This window comes from Amborella trichopoda, chromosome 1 (assembly GCF_054954075.1).
Source record: "Amborella trichopoda isolate Santa Cruz 75 chromosome 1, AtrichopodaSantaCruz75HAP2 v2.0, whole genome shotgun sequence".
Lineage (NCBI taxonomy): Eukaryota > Viridiplantae > Streptophyta > Magnoliopsida > Amborellales > Amborellaceae > Amborella > Amborella trichopoda.
The window spans coordinates 7577901-7596421 of record NC_142336.1 but is presented as its reverse complement, the minus strand read 5'-3'; the positions used below and the strand labels follow the sequence as shown (position 1 = coordinate 7596421).

The 18521-nt window shown below is 33.3% G+C and overlaps 1 protein-coding gene across 1 annotated transcript; it reads right to left on the bottom strand.

The window, feature by feature from the left end:
- Positions 1–2496: 2496 nt before the first annotated feature.
- Positions 2497–6271, bottom strand: LOC18426238 (DUF2921 family protein, putative (DUF2921)). Its single transcript, XM_006832896.4, has 2 exons — positions 2762–6271; positions 2497–2673 (listed from the first exon to the last, which is right to left on the bottom strand). Exon 1 carries the CDS (start codon positions 5619–5621, stop codon positions 2829–2831), a length of 2793 nt encoding a protein of 930 aa, XP_006832959.2. The 5' UTR covers positions 5622–6271; the 3' UTR covers positions 2497–2673; positions 2762–2828.
- Between the last annotated feature and the right edge of the window lie 12250 nt (positions 6272–18521).

Genomic DNA, 18521 nt, shown 5'->3' with positions numbered 1-18521 from the left:
GATATTTGAGCATAAAAAAAACCGCTTTCAGTGAAATTTTTGAGGTGGGCTCTAATTTGATTGTTTAGAGCTCTAGCTCTAAACTTTCATTTTTATAAAATAAAAAAATATATAAAACGATCATGTATTTTTAGTACAATGATGTCACAACCATTTTTGTCCATCAAATTTCAAATCACAGGTCAAAGCTCAACAATTTTTTTTTGAATTTCGTGATGTACTTCAAACCATCTAGACATCCAATAGCTAAGATTAATTGTGATCTTCTTGTATTAAAGATAAATGGTCTTATAGTATGCGATCCCAACTTATAAAATATTAAATATTATTCAAATTAACATATTATAGATTTCGAAGAGCTACAAGATCTTTTCTAGTGTTTGCATTATTACATGAAAACACACGCGAGTGTCAATGTCTACAAGTATCTAATAGTTCTGCCCAATGGTTTAAAAAACGGATCGGTGACCCGGATCGGGCTTCCAAAAAACCGATCCGGATCGGCGAATCGACGATCCGGATCGGGAATCGGGTGAATCGGTCAGAATAAAGCTTAAAAAAAATTCGAAAAAATTATTAAAATTCATTATAAATATTGTTTTTTAAAAATTCAATAAAAAATGAGGGTACTCCATTAAGAATTTTCATGCTTTTGAATGAATATGCGAATATTGATATGTTCTTTCCCTGCATGAACTGCCATTCAGTATTTAATTTACAGTATTTCGTGCTCATCCCTACACTGTTGCTGTTGGGACTCGATATGTGAATAATATGGCTGGGATAGGGTGGCCTCAGAATCATCATCTCTCTCGTTTTCTCTTTGAATAATATGGATTAAAAAAAAAAAAAAAACAAATTTTCAAAAAAATCGATCATGGATTAAAAAAAAAATCACAAATTTCAAAAAATTCTATCATGGATTACAAAAAAAAATTCGATCATGGATTAAACAAAAAAAATCACAAATTTTCAAAAAATTCAATCATGGATTACATAAAATTCGATCATGGATTACATAAAATTCGATCATGGATTACATAAAAATCGATTATGGATTACAAAAAATAACAAACAAAAAAAACAAACAAAAAAAAACAAAAAATTCAATCGTGGATTACAAAAAAAGAAAAAAATAGTTCGATCATGGATTACAAAAAATTCAATCATGAATTACAAAAAACTCTATCATGGGTTACAAAAAAAGCAAAAAACAAAAAATTCAATCATGGATTACAAAAAAAAAAACAAACATTTCGATCATGAATTACAAAAAAAAAACAAACATTTCGATCATGTATTACAAAACATTCGATCATGGATTACAAAAAATTCTATCATGGGTTACAAAAAAAAAAAAAAAAACAAAAAAATCGATCATGGATTACAAGAAAAGAAAACAAACATTTCGATCATGGATTACAAAAAATTCTATTATGGGTTACAAAAAACCAAAAAATTCGATCATGGATTACAAAAAAACAAAAACAATTCGATCATGGATTACAAAAAAATCGATCAAGTATTACAAAAAAATCTATCATGAATTACAAAAAAAAAAAAAAAAAAAAAAAAAAAAAAAAAAAAAAAAAAAAAAAAAAAAAAATTCCGTACGGAATCGCCGATTCACTGTTCGGACTCGCCGATTCCGTACAGTGAATCGGCGATTCACTGTACAGAATCGTCCGGTTCTCTCTAGAACCGGACGATTTCCGATTCTTTGGGCGATCCGGTCCCTTTTCAAGATTTCCGAGTCGAACCGGGCGAGTCCGATTCGACTCGGCGTTTTTTAAAACGCTGGTTCTGCCCAAAACACCGATATGGCGAAACATGTAACTATAATTGTTGCTTAAGAAAAACATCAATTAAATAGTCAAATCACTTTAAAGAATCATTAAAGTGATCAAATCATTTTATTAAACAATAGAATTGTTACTTTTTAGGTTTTATTTCACATAAGTACCTCCACAAAATATATGGCGAAAATAACCAAATTGCTCCTCTTCAAAATTGAAAACTCTAAACAAGCTAGACATTTTGGTAATTTGACCCTACTTAAATAGCCCAAACTAAATGAAAAAAATACCCCTAGTTTTTAGGCTTATTAATATAGAAAGGGTTTAGAGTGAAAAAATATTCTTTGTTGCAAGCCTTGAACAACTAGGGTTATCATCATCATTTGGCAGATCTGTGTTGCTAACCATAAACAACTAGAGGTATTTTCGTCGTATAGCTTATAGGCCATTTAAGTCGATCAAATTACCAGAATGCTCTTGCTTGTTCAAGGTTTTCAATCCCAAACAAGGGCACCTAAATCATTTTTACTATTTTTTACATAAGTGCTAAGTGGAATGAAACTTCAAATAACAACATTAATGTTAAATGATACGATTTGGCCACCTTTATGATTTTGCAAGGTGGTTTTTTCATAATATTTAATTTGGCTTTACACTGATTGTATATGCATCCTGGCCAAGAGTGAGAGCATCCTCCTTGTACCACAACTAAACCGTTTTATAATCTATCCCATCAAATATCAAAATTTTTACATGCAGAATATATAGAAGAGAACTTCAAATTTCCTATCAGAGCCCATCAATCATAGCACATTATGTTAAAAAAACATCCAACCCAAATAAAAACCATTGAACATTATCATTCCATGAAGGTTTCCTGCAAGCCCAATATGCATTCATTAAGTATACAAGTATTACATCAACATGCAATAGTTCTCAACTCAAAAGGAACTGATACCTCATACCTGCTCAGGTGTGTCCCAATTTTGAAAGGTGGAAAAACCACCATAAATGCCCCTTTCTAGCAAAGCCTCATGTCCCAACTGTAGAAACCTTTTGATAGTCAACATGGTTCCGGAATCTTTGAGGGAGAAAGAACCTACCCCCAAACCTTTGCTGCAAAAAGACGAGGATTGCAAGCAGACAACCACCAAGAGGAATCACAATATCCCATGCAGTGGAATAGAAATCATTATAGGGATTGGCATAAAAGTAGGAATTAGAAGACTGATACACATACCGAACTGCTCGATATGCATCATATACATGAGGGAAACATCTGACTAGGGTGGTTCCAATAAAGAACCAAGGAGAGAGAGCCCTCTCCTTAGTGTCCCAGATAAAATTTAGAATGACCTGAGGCAAAAGAAAGCCATCAAGAACCAAACCCGAGTAGGATCTGAGATCCTCCCAAATAGAACGATGGATTGTCATTCTCCATCGAGGTCCCACCACTTGAGTCGAAGATGCCTTCCAATGGAAAAAGCAAGAAACCAAACCCCCCACAAGATATAAGCCCATGGATACAAATGCAGCTTTCTTTTCATAGATCCAAGGGCTATTTCCCAAACCTGCAGAAGACTTAGCAGACCAGGTCACTTGGAGAAGCCGAAATTGCAAGAGAAATGCGACCATGGTTATGAGCCTGACTACCACTTCATTCACTTCAAGCCACCCACCACGCCAGTTAAGTACATTTTGTCGATTTGGGTTCAAGAAGAAAGCTTCAAAGTTCAGAACCAGAGGGATCATGTGCCCTAAAGTAAGCACTGTGAGCATCAACACTGATGCAAAGGGAAGCACATCAGGGTGCTTCTTAACATATAAGAGTTGCAACACTATGAATATTGATGCAAGCGAGAGAGACATCAGAACCATGATGACTTCCAAATGCTTTCTCCATACTGATTCCTTTGCCAGCTCATGGTACAAATTTCTCGAAGACAGCTCTAATGGCTCAAAATAAAGAGGATCCTTCTTTTTCCTTGTGCTTTTTATGGTGCCACTGCGATGCTCGACTGAGGCCAGTTTAGGATTCAAAGGAGAAAATTGCACATGGATGTAAATCTCACAGTCCATGCTGATATTTTTCAAATTACCATTCTCTGGTCCCAACTTACGACAGCCCATCATGCACAAAATTCCAGTTTGAGGGTCATATATGCCTTCGGCTGCTATTTCTACAAACTCTGAGTCTTTCCATCTGAATTCAGGGGACATGGCAAAGCTAATGCTATAGCTCACATTCAGCTGGTTCAGACTGTAATTGGACTTGGAAGTATGAATTTCACTTGCATCAGGAAGAGCATACATTGGGCGCTGAAGGTTTGACTCCCCAAGGAATAAGGGAGTGAAATATACCCAATTGTGCTCTCCATGAGAGTTTTTTATGGTTGCATCGAATCTCAAGTCTTGAAAAGATGAACCATCGGGATACCTTCTTCCCATGCTCTTATGACCCTCCTTATGAGCCTTGCATGATTCTCTCACATGTTCTATCTCAGTGTACGAATAGTTTTGACTCCATCTGCCTGACATTCTCAGTCCCCTTGGATCCAAGGGCTTTGAAAATCTAATGCTTTTGAAATACCCAGAATTGTTACTCCATATATGACCCTGAACAACATTCCTATTCCTCACAGTCAACGTTGTAGGGAACTGTAATTTTAAACCCATGGAGCAATCCCACATTGCTGCATTTCCTAAAGAACCATTATAATTAATCAGGCGGCAACCAACCATGCAAAACTGGTCATTCATTGCATCCCACATCCCCTCCCCAAGTAAAGTTGTTTCTGGAACCAGATAATGAGTATTGAAATAATCGAAATCACTGTAATTGGAAAACCCAAACAGAAATTGGGCCCTTTCCCTTTCTCTGCATTGTAAGCTCTTAAAACGTATTCGCTCCGGAAGAAACCCTAGACTATCAAAAGGACTACATCTCCCAGATTTGCAATCTGGATCATATTCCAATTGAAGATCATGTATACCCCAAGACAAATAACTACAAATACTTGGTTCGTTAAGGATGTGCACCTCAGACAAAGGCATCTCATATAGTTTCTTTTCAGGGCACATGGCTTTAGCATTCACAAGCATTGTATATGCATAATCAGATTCCCCACAAGAAATTGCAAGGACAGAAACCAATTCCGAATATTTAACCCAATCTTTGTTTTGCATGATCTCTAATGAACCATTAACAAAACTATTTAGGACGGTGCAATTCTTTGGATAATTCAGCTTAAACACAGATGAAAAATGGAGTTCTTTACCTCCGAATAATGGAGATCCATATCCAATCATGCACAGTGTCTTTGAAGAGCGAGAATAGAACCCCGAGAGGTCGAAGTTTAATAAGCCTCTCCGACTAATATTCCTTGGGGACCTGGTATGGAAGTGAGGGCCTCTGCTAAAACTCGAATTGTAGCTTTTAGAGCCTCGGATTTTTAGATTTCCAGTGATTTTTATCACATCATCTACACTTGTATTTTGATATCTGTGGACTCTGAAAGAGACCCAGTTTCCAATGGACGATGATGGAACATGCCCTAAAATTTTTCCTCCTCCAATATAGATTCCTTCATTCATGTCAAGGGAAAAGGAGGGGTAAAATGATTCGGTATGTGGTTCGGATGATGGGAGTAAGGATTTGCAATGCTCACTGTAAAGGTTTTGATCAAAGGAAGATGTTACAGTGAAAAACAGGCAAAGAAAAAGAGCAACTGTAAGGAACCTTCCCTGAAACGAAGCAGATTCCCTAGAACTTTTACAGAGAGGAAAGCTGAGAATTCTGAAATTTAGAACCTTGACTGAATCCATGAGGATGATCTGATCTTTACTCAATGTGAGAAAACCCTGAGTTTGTTACAGATACAGAGACATAGAAAACAACAGGATTTTGTATGAAGAGGAAGGCCGATAGCCCTAAAAATGGAACTCCATTGAAGCTCTGAGTAAGATTCCAGCCTTTTCCTCACAGATACTCCGTTTTCATCAAAGAGAGAGAGAAATGAGATATCCGACTCTTGTAACATAGAAAGTAGAAACCCAAGGTTAATCAAATAGTGAGGAGGAAACTAAAATTCAATGGCGAATTTTCATATTTCCATTCCAAAAAAGTATCAGAGCTTCACACTAAAGAAAGAGTCTACGACATGAGAATTGTTACAGAGAGAGAAGAGCGAAGATACCCCAAAATTAAGAAATGGAAGAGAAGAGAAATGAAACCTTGAATTACAGAGTGAGATTGAGTTGAAAGCATATCATAACAGAGTGCGTGGTTTATACTTTATAGTAAAAACCCTGGAATTTCTTTTCTGAAACGGGAATGAACCCTAGAAATAGAGGTGGCATCAAAGAAAGACAATGAGCTTGAAGTCAAGAACCGACGTCAACTCCAATGAAGATATTGAATGTTTTCTTTAAGGAAAAAGTTTATATAAGGATGCAACCTTATAATGTGGGACTACGGATGCACCTCAAAAATCCATCGAAAAAGGTGGTTTTAATGTTTAAAAATCTTTTTAATGGTACAATCCAGTGTTTAAAAAAACACCGAGTCGAACTGGACGGGAATCGCTATGGATAGATCGAATCGGTGAAAAAAATAGGAATCGTCCGGTTCTTTAGAACCGAACGATTTTGTACAGTGACTCGCCTATTCCTGTACGGAACCGGCTAGTCCGTACAGTGAATCAGCGAAACCGTACGTTTTTTTTTTTTTTTGTAATCCATGATAGATTTTTTTGTAATACTTGATCGATTTTTTTGTAATCCATGAACGAATTGTTTTTTTTTTTTGTAATCCATGATCGAAATATTTGTTTTTTTTTCTTGTAATCCATGATCGAATTTTTTGTTTTTTTTTTTTTTTTTGTAACCCATGATAGAATTTTTTGTAATCCATGATCGAATGCTTTGTAATACATGATCGAAATGTTTGTTTTTTTTTTGTAATCCACGATCGATATGTTTGTTTTTTTTTTTTGTAATCCATGATCGAATTTTTTGTTTTTTGCTTTTTTTGTAACCCATGATAGAGTTTTTTGTAATCCATGATTGAATTTTTTGTAATCCATGATCAAATTGTTTTTTTCTTTTTTTGTAATCCACGATTGAATTTTTTGTTTTTTTTGTTTGTTTCTTTTTGTAATCCATGATCGATTTTTATGTAATCCATGATCGAATTTTTTTCATGATTGAATTTTTTGAAAATTTGTAATTTTTTTTTTTTAATCCATGATCGAATTTTTTTTTGTAATCCATGATAGAATTTTTTGAAAATTTGTGATTTTTTTTTTTTAATCCATGATCGAATTTTTTTTTTGTAATCCATGATAGAATTTTTTGAAAATTTGTGATTTTTTTTTTTAATCCATGATCGATTTTTTTGAAAATTTGTTTTTTTTTTTTTTTTTAATCCATATTATTCAAAGAGAAAATGAGAGAGATGATGATTCTGAGGCCACCCTATCCCAGCCATATTATTCACATATCGAGTCCTAACAGCAACAGTGTAGGGATGAGCACGACAGTGCAGGTGAGCATGAAGGATGGACAATCTTCGGGGATTTTAGATTGGGAGCACAACAAAACACTAACACTCAAGGATTTGGGAATAATCAGACGCCTGCTAATATTGATGATTCTTTTTTAGATCGAATCAAGGAATTGTTAAACGAATTCAATCAATGGCACCAGCGTGACCAAGAAAAACAATAACGTCGTCTATCATTTTATTTTTAGATCATATGGTACTAATTTTATGCTTTATTGTAGTCCATGTATATTGATATACTTATTCCATGTGTGATGTAAATTAAATGCTGAATGGCGGTTCATGCAGGGAAAGAACATATCAATATTCGCATATTCATTCAAAAATAAGAAAGTTCTTAATGGAGTACCCTCATTTCTTATTGAATTCCTAAAAAAATAATATTTATAATGAATTTTAATAATTTTTTCGGATTTTTTTTAAGCTTTATTCTGACCGATTCACCCTATTCCCGATCCGGATCGCCAATTCGCCAATCCGGATCAGTTTTTTGGAAGCCCGATCCCGGTCACCGATCCGTTTTTTAAACCATTGGTACAATCATTTAAAAATAAAAGGGTTTAAAGTCTTAAAAATAGTGTATTTTACAATATATTATCTACACCGTCCATTTTCATTATTTTTGTATGTTTATAAATCTACTTGATTTTAACTGTTTTTAAAATTTTAAATTTTATAATTAGATATAAAAATAGATTTTGAGATAATCCTACAAAATATTTTACATCAAAATTATATACCATGATAAAATTTGAAAGTACACGTTACCTGTACGGATGCATCTTTATGCCAACTGCACCCTTTCTTTAAAGAGAAATGCCCTCCCCAACAATTGAATGACAAATGGAGGGTGTTGCCTTGGCAGGGCTAAGGATGGCAATAGACCCATACCTGATTCATGCCGGCTAGATATACCCAATACAGGTCCAGGTATGGGTCCAAGTTTTCAACCCGTGAGTAAGGTCCAGGTCCAATAAAAGATACTCAGATAGTCTCGGGTCCGGATCTTGCTATACCCAACCAGACGGGTACTCGTACCCGAATTTTTAGTTTATCCAAGGGCCAAAGCCCCAACTCTAAAATCATTTCAATATTTTTCATCTTCCCTTAGTTCCCCAAACAGCAAAAACCCATCGCCATCTTCCTTCTCACAGTTTCTTGAAGACATGGCTCTCTCTAGATATCGAATGTCTCTCTCCCTCTAGTCGCCCACCCCTCAAAAATTAGTTCTATGTCGTTCACCATTGTAGGCTACAAAAAAGGAAGCTCATAAAGATGGCAATGGACCCGACCAGACCCGAAACTCGACGTTTACAGGTATGAGTCCAACTTTTGGACTCGATGGTTACGGGTATGGGTCCAACTTTGGGACCCTATGGGTCGGATTCGAGTCCAAAACCTGGACCCGAATGTATTTGGATTTGGTTCCATGTCTAGTCGAACCCAGCCCATTGCCGCCCCTAGGCAGGGCTGGGGTAGGTTTGGCGAAGGCAATGACAGGGCCGCCCCGGTCGTAGGGGTCGCAACGGGTCGGGTCGAATCTCATAATTGATTGGACCCAGATCTGAACCTAATCCAAAATAAAAACTTAAATATATTTAAATATTATGTTAAATATATATTATTTAAGTATTATAAATAAATTTTATTTTATTTAAATATTAATTAAATATTAAATTTTTATTATTTAAATATTATAAATACAATTTATAATTATTTTATTTAAGTATATTAAAATATTATTTTGTTATTATTCTGATGGGGTCGGGTCGACTCAAGTCAAATATTTGGACCAGACCCAACTCGGCAGGTCCAATTTTTGGACCCATATCTGGGCCTGGGTTGGGTCCAGTCTTCGGATCCTTGGTCGGATATGGGTCTATTGCCACTCCTACCTATCGTATCTTTATTTATTTTCTTCTTCTTTTTTTTTCCCTTTTTTTTTTTCTCTTTTCCAATTTAAGGCTAGGCTTCGACCAATGCTTCTTCGGCTCAGTCCAGGTTGGGCTAGACTTAGGCCGGCCCTTTGAAAACTAGGGCATAGCTCGGTCAAGAAGTGGACCGGCCCGTCGGCAGCCCTGCTATTGTGTCCGGTGTACAAATGGGGTGTATGAATAAGCTGGTATGGACTCGTTCGATGGCAGGTACTTTAATAAATCGACATACACCGTTATTATAGTTCTCCCCGTTGAGACTTATTTCTTTTCTCAAATTTTATATATTTTTTAAATAACTTTACTTGAGAGCTCAATTGAAATTTGGATTTTGACTTGGACCCTCAAGATTCAAAATTTAAGATTTTAAAGACTTCTTTTAAATTTTCAAAGCCTCAGTTAGACTTCTTGATTTCAGCTATTGAATATCTGAAGTTGAGAATTTCGTTATCAATTCAGATGATTTAACATAAAAAAAATAAAAAAAAATGTTGTTTCATGGGGGCTGAACCGCATTTCTACAATATACAATCTATAGGTATAAAACATCCATCTTAAAGATAGATACAAATACGTGGTTCATTTAAAAACAAGTACAACTAACGGTTTGAATGTTTTCTGAATATAATTATTATTTGGATAATGATCCTATAGGACCTTCTCCTATTAATCTGTGTAGAACCCCAAAAGATCACCATTAAAGTTGAAATGGATCTTTAAAAAGTTATCATATGGATGTGAGATTTGACTTTTCCATAAATTCATGTCAAATTTAATGGTGATCTTTTGAGGTCCTACACACATGAATGAAAAAGATGATCATTTCTCTTATTATTTTTAGCTTTGAAATTATTATTAATTTTTCATATTCATTATCTCTATATTAAATATTATATATTCTTTAAAAATTAAAATCAAATTCTATTTAAAAAATATATTTATTGCCAAGCCCCCGTTTCAAAAGTACAGTTGGTTGGCCGCATAGAAACCGAATTGGGCATAAATTTCTCGATGTTTATACACCTAGGCATAGCTGCTCTTTCTCTCTCTCTCTCATTCAATGCGTGTCTGATACGGTCATCAAGAGTGTCGGTGAGCAATTGTCGTGTCATTGTTTAAAGTTTAGAAAGTCAATCTATCAAGACAATATACCGGTTCATTTTAGGGTGTTAATAAGGTCATGGTATGCTTTTACATTCAGATGCAACTAAACTTCTCTCTCCATTTATTTATTTTATTTTTTTTAAAAATTATTTCAGGCGGGTTGGATTGCATTTCTACATATATGTCCAGAAAATGTAAAGCATCCATCTTAAAAATGGATGCAAGTAGATGCTCCATCTAAAAATAATGGAAACTATAAGTCCAAATGTTTTCTTACTAAAATTATTATTTTTAATTTTTAAAATTTATTTATTTTTCAAATTGATGATTTTCATGTTAGAGATTACATGCCCTTAAAAATTAAGTCTTAAAATCCATCTCAAAATTAGATTTATTAATAGGCCCGCATTTGTACATATGCGGGCTTGACTGCATAGAAACTGTGTCCTTTTTTTAATTGTTGAACGGAGTCCCCACCTATGATAAGAATGTTTCCATTCAGGATAAGAATGGAACTCATGATGTGACGTTGCGGTGGCCTACAACCTTGACTACTTAGACTGGAGCATATTCTTAAAAATTAAACACCTTCAAATGGCCTTAAAAAAAAAAGAAAAAAATTTGTACAACATGTCAAAGTAAAGTGCACCTTAAAAATCCTCTAGAAGCGGGTGTTCTGTAGTTAAAAAACCCTCCAATTAGATCATCTCAACCTCAAGATGCATGGATAAAAGGAAAAATAAATAAAAATTTCATGTACTAAAAATTACACATCTTATAACAAATCATCTAGACCATCTATTTTTAAGATTTTCAAGTGATTATAGATTTGCTTGATTTGTACTATTCATCTATTTTAAAGATTTTCAAGTGTTTATAGAGATTTGTGTTATTTTTAAAATTTTAAATTTTATAATTAAAGATAAAAATAGATGTTCAAACCATCATAAGGTTTCTTACATTAAAAATATATCTTCAGCTTTGAAGAAAAACGCAGGCAAGCCATCTTGGCGAGTATGAGTCACCCCAAGTTGGGTCGAACTCGAGGAACTTAAAAAAAATCAAAATTTTTATAAAAAATCCCAAAAAAGAAATTTATTTGTAATTTTTTCTTTTTTATGTTTCATATCATTTTGGCAAATATTTATTTTTATATTTTCCCTTCTTTTTGCGTTATTTCCAAACTATCCCCCGGTCACAAATTATTTTTTTCAAAATCTATTTTTTTTTTTACAATTTTTTTAACTCATGTAGATATGTTTTGTTTATTTTTACTTAAAACATATTTCCCTTTATTGGATTTTTTTTTTTGCATTTTTATTTTACTTGTTAAACTCTTTTTGGCTTGACTGGACTCCGCAGTCCAAGTTACTCATCTCGGATAGGGCTCAGTACCATGGCTGAGTCTTACGTTTTGTCATTAATTTCCGGACGAAGTTTATGTGCTCACATTTCTTCTACAATATAAAAAGTGTGCGGTTTATATTGAGCTGAGGCTTTAAACAATCGAAGTAAAGGCACTTTCAAATAGTATCGAGAAATGTGGTTTTAATACTAAAAATCTTTGTGATAGTCTTAAAATATATTTTCATCTTTAATAATAAAATTTAAAGCTTAAAAAATAGTGTAAATCAAGTAAATCTATGAAAACTTGAAAATTGACGGTAAAAAAATGTGTTACAAGATGCACTATTTTTTTTTTTCATGTCTAAGCATCTTGGTGTCAAGGTGATCAATTTGAGGATATTTAGGCATCAAAACAACCGCTTCTACAAATTTTTGAAGTGGGCTCTAATTTGATTGTTTAGACTTTAGAGCCTCTATATAAACTTTTACCCTACAATAATAGCCTTTTATAAACGAATCAAATTGCGTGGAGGTCTTAAAAATGTATCTTACTTTATTTTTTCAGAAAATGGATCTTTCCTGAAATAATAGCCTTTTATTTATGGCATTCTAAAAATAAGTGTTGTTGCTTCTGTTATATTCCGTTTCAGGAATTATTTCATTTAATACAAATGAGACTTGATATTATAGTCAAGAGACCATTTATAACGCCCATCTTCTCTTCTATTTTGACAAATTTTTCGTTTTTTCTTTTGGTAGTATATCATCTTTTTTCTTTTCGTAATATTTCGTGAAAGTTTACCAATGGGAGTGTCTACAAGGAGAGTACTTACCTTTGGTATAAGGAGGTCACAATTATTTGTGACTGTCCGATATGAAATTTGATTGTTTGAGTGTGACATAAAGTTTGAAAAATATTTTTTTGAACTTTGAGCTTGGGCAATGGAATAAATATAGTCACCCAATTTCACATCAAATGGTTATGATTAATTGTGACTGCTCTATACCAAAGGTAAATAGTATAAATTAAGGTCTACATTCATTATGTGGCATGCGAGTTACATGAAGTACGAAACTTAATAGTACACCACGTTTGCCAATGGCTCGTAATGCTGCATTTCTTCCAAGACCTGGGCCCTTTATGATAACTACTACTTGTTGCATACCCTGATCAACTACCGTACGAATAGCATTTGTTGTTGCGGTTTGAGTAGCAAACGGTGTTCCTCTTCTTGTGCCTCTAAATCCACAGGTACTCATGGAGCACCAAGAAACCACCTGCCCTCGTACATCTATAACAATCACAATGGTATTATTGAAACGCACTTGACCATGAATAATTCCTTTGGGTATTCTACATTCATTCTTATGTAAACCAATATGTCCATTCCAACGCAAACCAATTGATGATTAATTGTACCGCCCTATACCAAAGGTAAATAGTCGAATTGTATACTTTTGATAAAAGTAAAAGGTTCCATATCATTGAAAAGTGGGAACCATGTCGTAGGGCTGGCTCGGCCCGATCCTAAAACCCTAGGGCCTTGACCACAAATTGTGCCCCAAGGGCTGGGCCAATTTCAAGCTGCCCCGACCCAAGGATAGAGCTGGCCCATCCCAACCATTTTTCCTTTTTATTGTATTCTGTTGGCTTACTTTATTGTATTTGGGCCTACTTGACCTTGACCTCCTCAGCCTCAATACTGGGTTGGCTCGAGGCTATAGAGACTAGGGCAGGTTGGACCTGGCTCAGCCCAGCAAGTTTCCACCTTGTTATGTCCCATTCTTTATTTATATTGGGTCAACCTTATAGTATAAAAGTATAGTTATGTTAGGGTGCTCATACTATAGAGTATTTTATAATTCTTCTCAACAAATTTTGGATACTTAAATTCTCTTGTTTTGTACATAGAGCATTTCTTTTAGTAATAGTATTTTTGGTCATTAGTAGGGGGTCGTCATCCATATGACGAGTGACATCACTTATACGAAGCAGACTAGTGACATTAATGCTCCACGTGGGTAATGCCACACCTCATCATATGGATAATGTCATACCCCTTCTAATGATAAAAAATACCCTTATTAAAATAATATTGTATTACAAAACAATGTTATATAAGAGTCCAAAATTTGTTGAGTACAATTAAAAAAGAGATATACAATGAGACCAATTACTTCCAACTGGTGTTTGAAAAATCACCGACTCATAACAGACTCAGGCGAATCGACACAGGAATCGGCCATCTCGTGGCGATTCTAGATAAAAACCAATGGTATTGTATTACAAAACAATGTTATATAAGTGTCCAAAATTTGTTGAGTACAATTAAAAAAGAGATATACAATGAGACCATTTACTTACAACCAGTGTTTGAAAACTCGCTGGGTCGCCACGGACTCAGGTGATTCGACATGGGAATCGGTCATCCCATGTCGATTCTAGGTAAAAACCGAAAACCGCCCGTGTTTAGAAACAATCTGAGCGATTTTGACATTACTAATCGATTGATGACATCTCGTAACACGGGTCACCATGGATTCGGGCGATTCGACATGGGAATCGGTCAGCCTGTGTGTTTGAAAAATCGCCGAGTCACCACGAAAAAAACCGCTGGTAATTCTCGTGTGTTTGAAAAATCGTCGAGTCACCACAAAAAACAGCTCGTGTTTAGAAACAAATTGAGCGACTCTGACATCGCTAATCGATTGAAGACATCTCGTAACACGAGTTTCATACACGTGCAACAACAAGAGTTCGCTAATCGATTGAAGACATCTCGTAACACAAGTTTCGTACACGTGCAACAACAAGAGTTCTCCTACATGTGCATCAGTCGAAGTTTCTTACACGTGCAATGGGCATGCACAAAGCACGCCACGTGAGAAAACAACTGCTTTTCACGCGCATGATTGATCACGCTACCAGTTTGTTATTTATGGAACCCGATCGTCTTTAAAATCTTCGAAGTGGGATATTAATTTACGCACTATGCAGGCTTAACAATGTTATATAATATATATTTTTGTTATTACTACAAGCTATAAGTACGATTGGGTTGTTTAGGTGGTTTTTGCTTTTACCTCTCTCTCAATGAGTTGCAATCTCGAACCTCTCAGGCAGTAGCCCCACCATCTAATTTTTTTTATTTTATCTTCAAAAAAATAAGAAATGTCAAACAATTACATTGACAAAAAAAATAAAATTGTTACAAAAAAAGAATTTTTTTTATTTTATGTTAAAAAAACTAAGAAATGTCAAAAAATTACATTGACAAAAAAAATAAAAATTATTACAAAAAAATAAAAATTACTTTGACAAAAAAATAAAAGTTATGACAAAAATAAAAACTACCTTGACAAAGAAAAATTTTTATCAAAAGAAAAATAAAAGTTAAATTGACAAAAAAAAAAAAAAAAGTTATTTTGACAAAAAAAAGTTATATGGACAAAATAAAAAATAAAAGTTATGATAAAATTTGTTTTTTTTAAAAAATAAAAGTTAAGACAAAAAAATAAAAGTTGCCTTGACAAAAAAATTAATTTTTTGTCGAAAAAAATAAAAGTTACCTTGACAACAACAAAAATAAAAGTTACATTGACAAAAAAATAAAAGTTATGATAAACAAATAAAAGATATGACAAAAAAAAAAATATTACATTGAAAAAAAAAATTTTTTGTCAAAAAATAAAAATAAAAGTTACTTTAACAAAAAAATAAAAGTTACATTGGCAAAAAAAATAAAAGTTATGATAAAAAAATAAAATTTACCTTGACAAAAAAAAAAAGTTACATGGGCAGCACTGTCTTCTTATTTTTCTTGTAAAACATAAAATAAAATGTAATACAATAAGTATTTATTGTCAATAAATGAATAAAAAATAATAAAATTAGTATCATGCTTTTTAAGCACGCATTTGAGCTGCGTTTATTCTAGAAACCTTAAAAATTTTAATTTTGGAAACCTAAAAATTAGATTTTTGAAAATTGGTGCGCATTCTAATAATTTCTACATTGATAACCAAATCTTATATTTTATTTATTAATTTATTTGCGGTATAAATTATGTAATTTACTATTTTTTTTACAGTTGTGAATAATATATTTTAAATTAGATGATATTATAATATATTTTGGATTTGTTATTATTTATATAGTAAAATAATTATAAAATGCAAACCAACAATTTAAATTTTAATATATAATATTATGGTTAGTTAGGTTGTAATAATTTTGGATTAATGTTAGGTAGGTTATAATAATTTTGATTTTTTTAGTGGATTAGGGTTTTCTTTTCAATTCGAGAATTTGGTGGCCATTTTTTAATCGATTTAATCCATTATTTATTGTAGTCCATGTATGATTATATATTTCGTATATGATAATTCTACGATTTTTCTCTTGTATGATGTAAATTTAATTGTTAACATAAGTTTATACATGGAAAGAACATCTCAATATTAACATATTGATGAAAAAAATAAAAGTTAATAATGCAATACCCCTTTTCTTATTGGATTCCTAAAAAATAACATTTACAATGAATTTTAATAATTTTTTTGGATTTGTTTTGAGGATTAATCCGATCGATTTGGCCGATTCCCCATCCGTATCGCCGATTCACCGATCCAGATGAGTTTTTGGGACACTCGATCCGGGGCACCGATCTTATTTTTAAACCACTGCTTATAACCATTAAATTTGAAATTTAATGGTTTGGGTACATCATAAAGTTCGAAAAAATTTCTTTTGAAGTTTGAGCTTAGTCAATAGAATAAATACAACCCCCCAATTACACATTCAATGGTCAAGATTAATTGTGACCACCTTGTACCAAAAGTAAATGATCTCCTTATATATTTTTTATTAAGAAATGCTCTATAGTGTGAGTACCCTAACATAATCCATAAAAAGTAGATCAAGATGCCCTCACTATACAACTGCAGCTTAAAAGTAATAAGGTCCATATTATTTGGAATTTGGAAAGTGGCAATTATGTCCCATTCTTTCAAGGAAAATATTTATAAGAGTCAAGTTTAAAGTATAGAAGTAAACGCACAACTCAAAAATCCGTTTTCTAAGTGTGTCATACTTTTCAATATCATCAGTATTCATGAAAAATTTTGACAAAGTTTTATGTTGATGTTTACGTAACACAACCCACCTATACTTTTCACTGGATAAGAAAAAAATTACATCCATTTCCCCATCTATTATTTATTGCTATTGGATTAATTGGTTTTAGCTGACACTTCGAAAGCTACTTTTATTGTGGGTCTAAAGAGACCTTGTTTACAAATCATCCATTCCACAAGATTATTGTGGGTACAAAGAGACCTTGTTTACAAACCATTCATTTCCTCAAGATTGAAAAGAGTGATAATTGTCCAAAATAAACAAATGGAAAATAAAACTTCCCTTTTGTTTCTACGATTCTATCTTGGAAAAAGTTTGAAAAAAGTTTATATAAGGATGCTACCTTATAATGTAGAACTATGGATGCCTCTCAAATATTCATTGGAAAAGGTAGTTTTAATGTTGAAAAACCCTTTGATTGATCATCTCGACATTGAGATGTATGACTATAAAAAATAAAAAGATTTTAAGTCTAAAAAATAATGCATTTTACAATATATTATCTGCACCGTCTATTTTTTAAGATTTTCATATGTTTGTAGATCTGCTTGATTTTAATCATTTTTGAAATTTAAAATTTTATAATTAGATATCAAAATAGATTTTGAACTAATCCTAAGAACATTTTACATCAAAATTATATACCATGATAAGATTTGAAGGTGCACCTTACCTCTACAATTACGGATGCATTCATATGCCAACTGTACCCTTCTAGCTTTGGGGGACTTATAGTGGACTACTGATTATTAGTCATTGGCATTTTCGAGATTGTTTCCTGACTGAAAGAACATATTGTATATCTACCCCTCGAGTAGAATCTATTTGGGGAGGATTTCTTTAGCTTGAAATTTTGAGAACCACGTAAAAATGATGATTGCTTTCAAAACAGAAAATTTGAATTTTAAGTTTTCCAAGGCTTATATCTCATCATCAGATAGTCCTTCGCTCATGGGACATTATTTTTCCTTATTTTTTTGAAAATAACCTATTGGTCAAAGATGTTACATCCCTCAAATTTGGGGTCCTAAAATTTCTCCTGGAATGGAATCTACCTGACCGAGTAAAGAACAACATGCTCTTGCAAGAGCACAAAATATTTTAGTACCAAATAATTAGTAAAATGCACATGTGATGCTCGTAATATTAAATATTAACGATGAAAATATATTTATTATTGAAAATATTTTCAGTAAAACATGGTCTTTAATAGGCCGTTTGGGGCCTATTATTTGCAAATCCTAGTTCTACATCAAATCCTAGGTATACAAATTCTAGTATTTGTATAACATAGTGTTGGATTATGATGGAAGGGATGGATCTCTAAATCCTCAGGATTAGGGGTAATGTCATGAGACTGAGGATCGCAGAGTGGAGGGTTTTCCAGAACAATGAGAACTCAAGCGTCCCTGTGTATGCCTCTCCATGGCCATGAAAGGCCTAGGTATAGAGGATGGAGGATGTCTTTCTCTAACGTTTGGCTTTCTCCTTCAAACTCTGATAAACTTGGCCTTGTAATCTTGGGATGTTGGTGGTTATATTTTACTTATTAGATAACGACACTTTCTCTCTCTAAGAAGCCTCTCTATTTTAGTGATAAACATAAACTTTAAGATAAGGATGACACTTTCTCTCTCTAA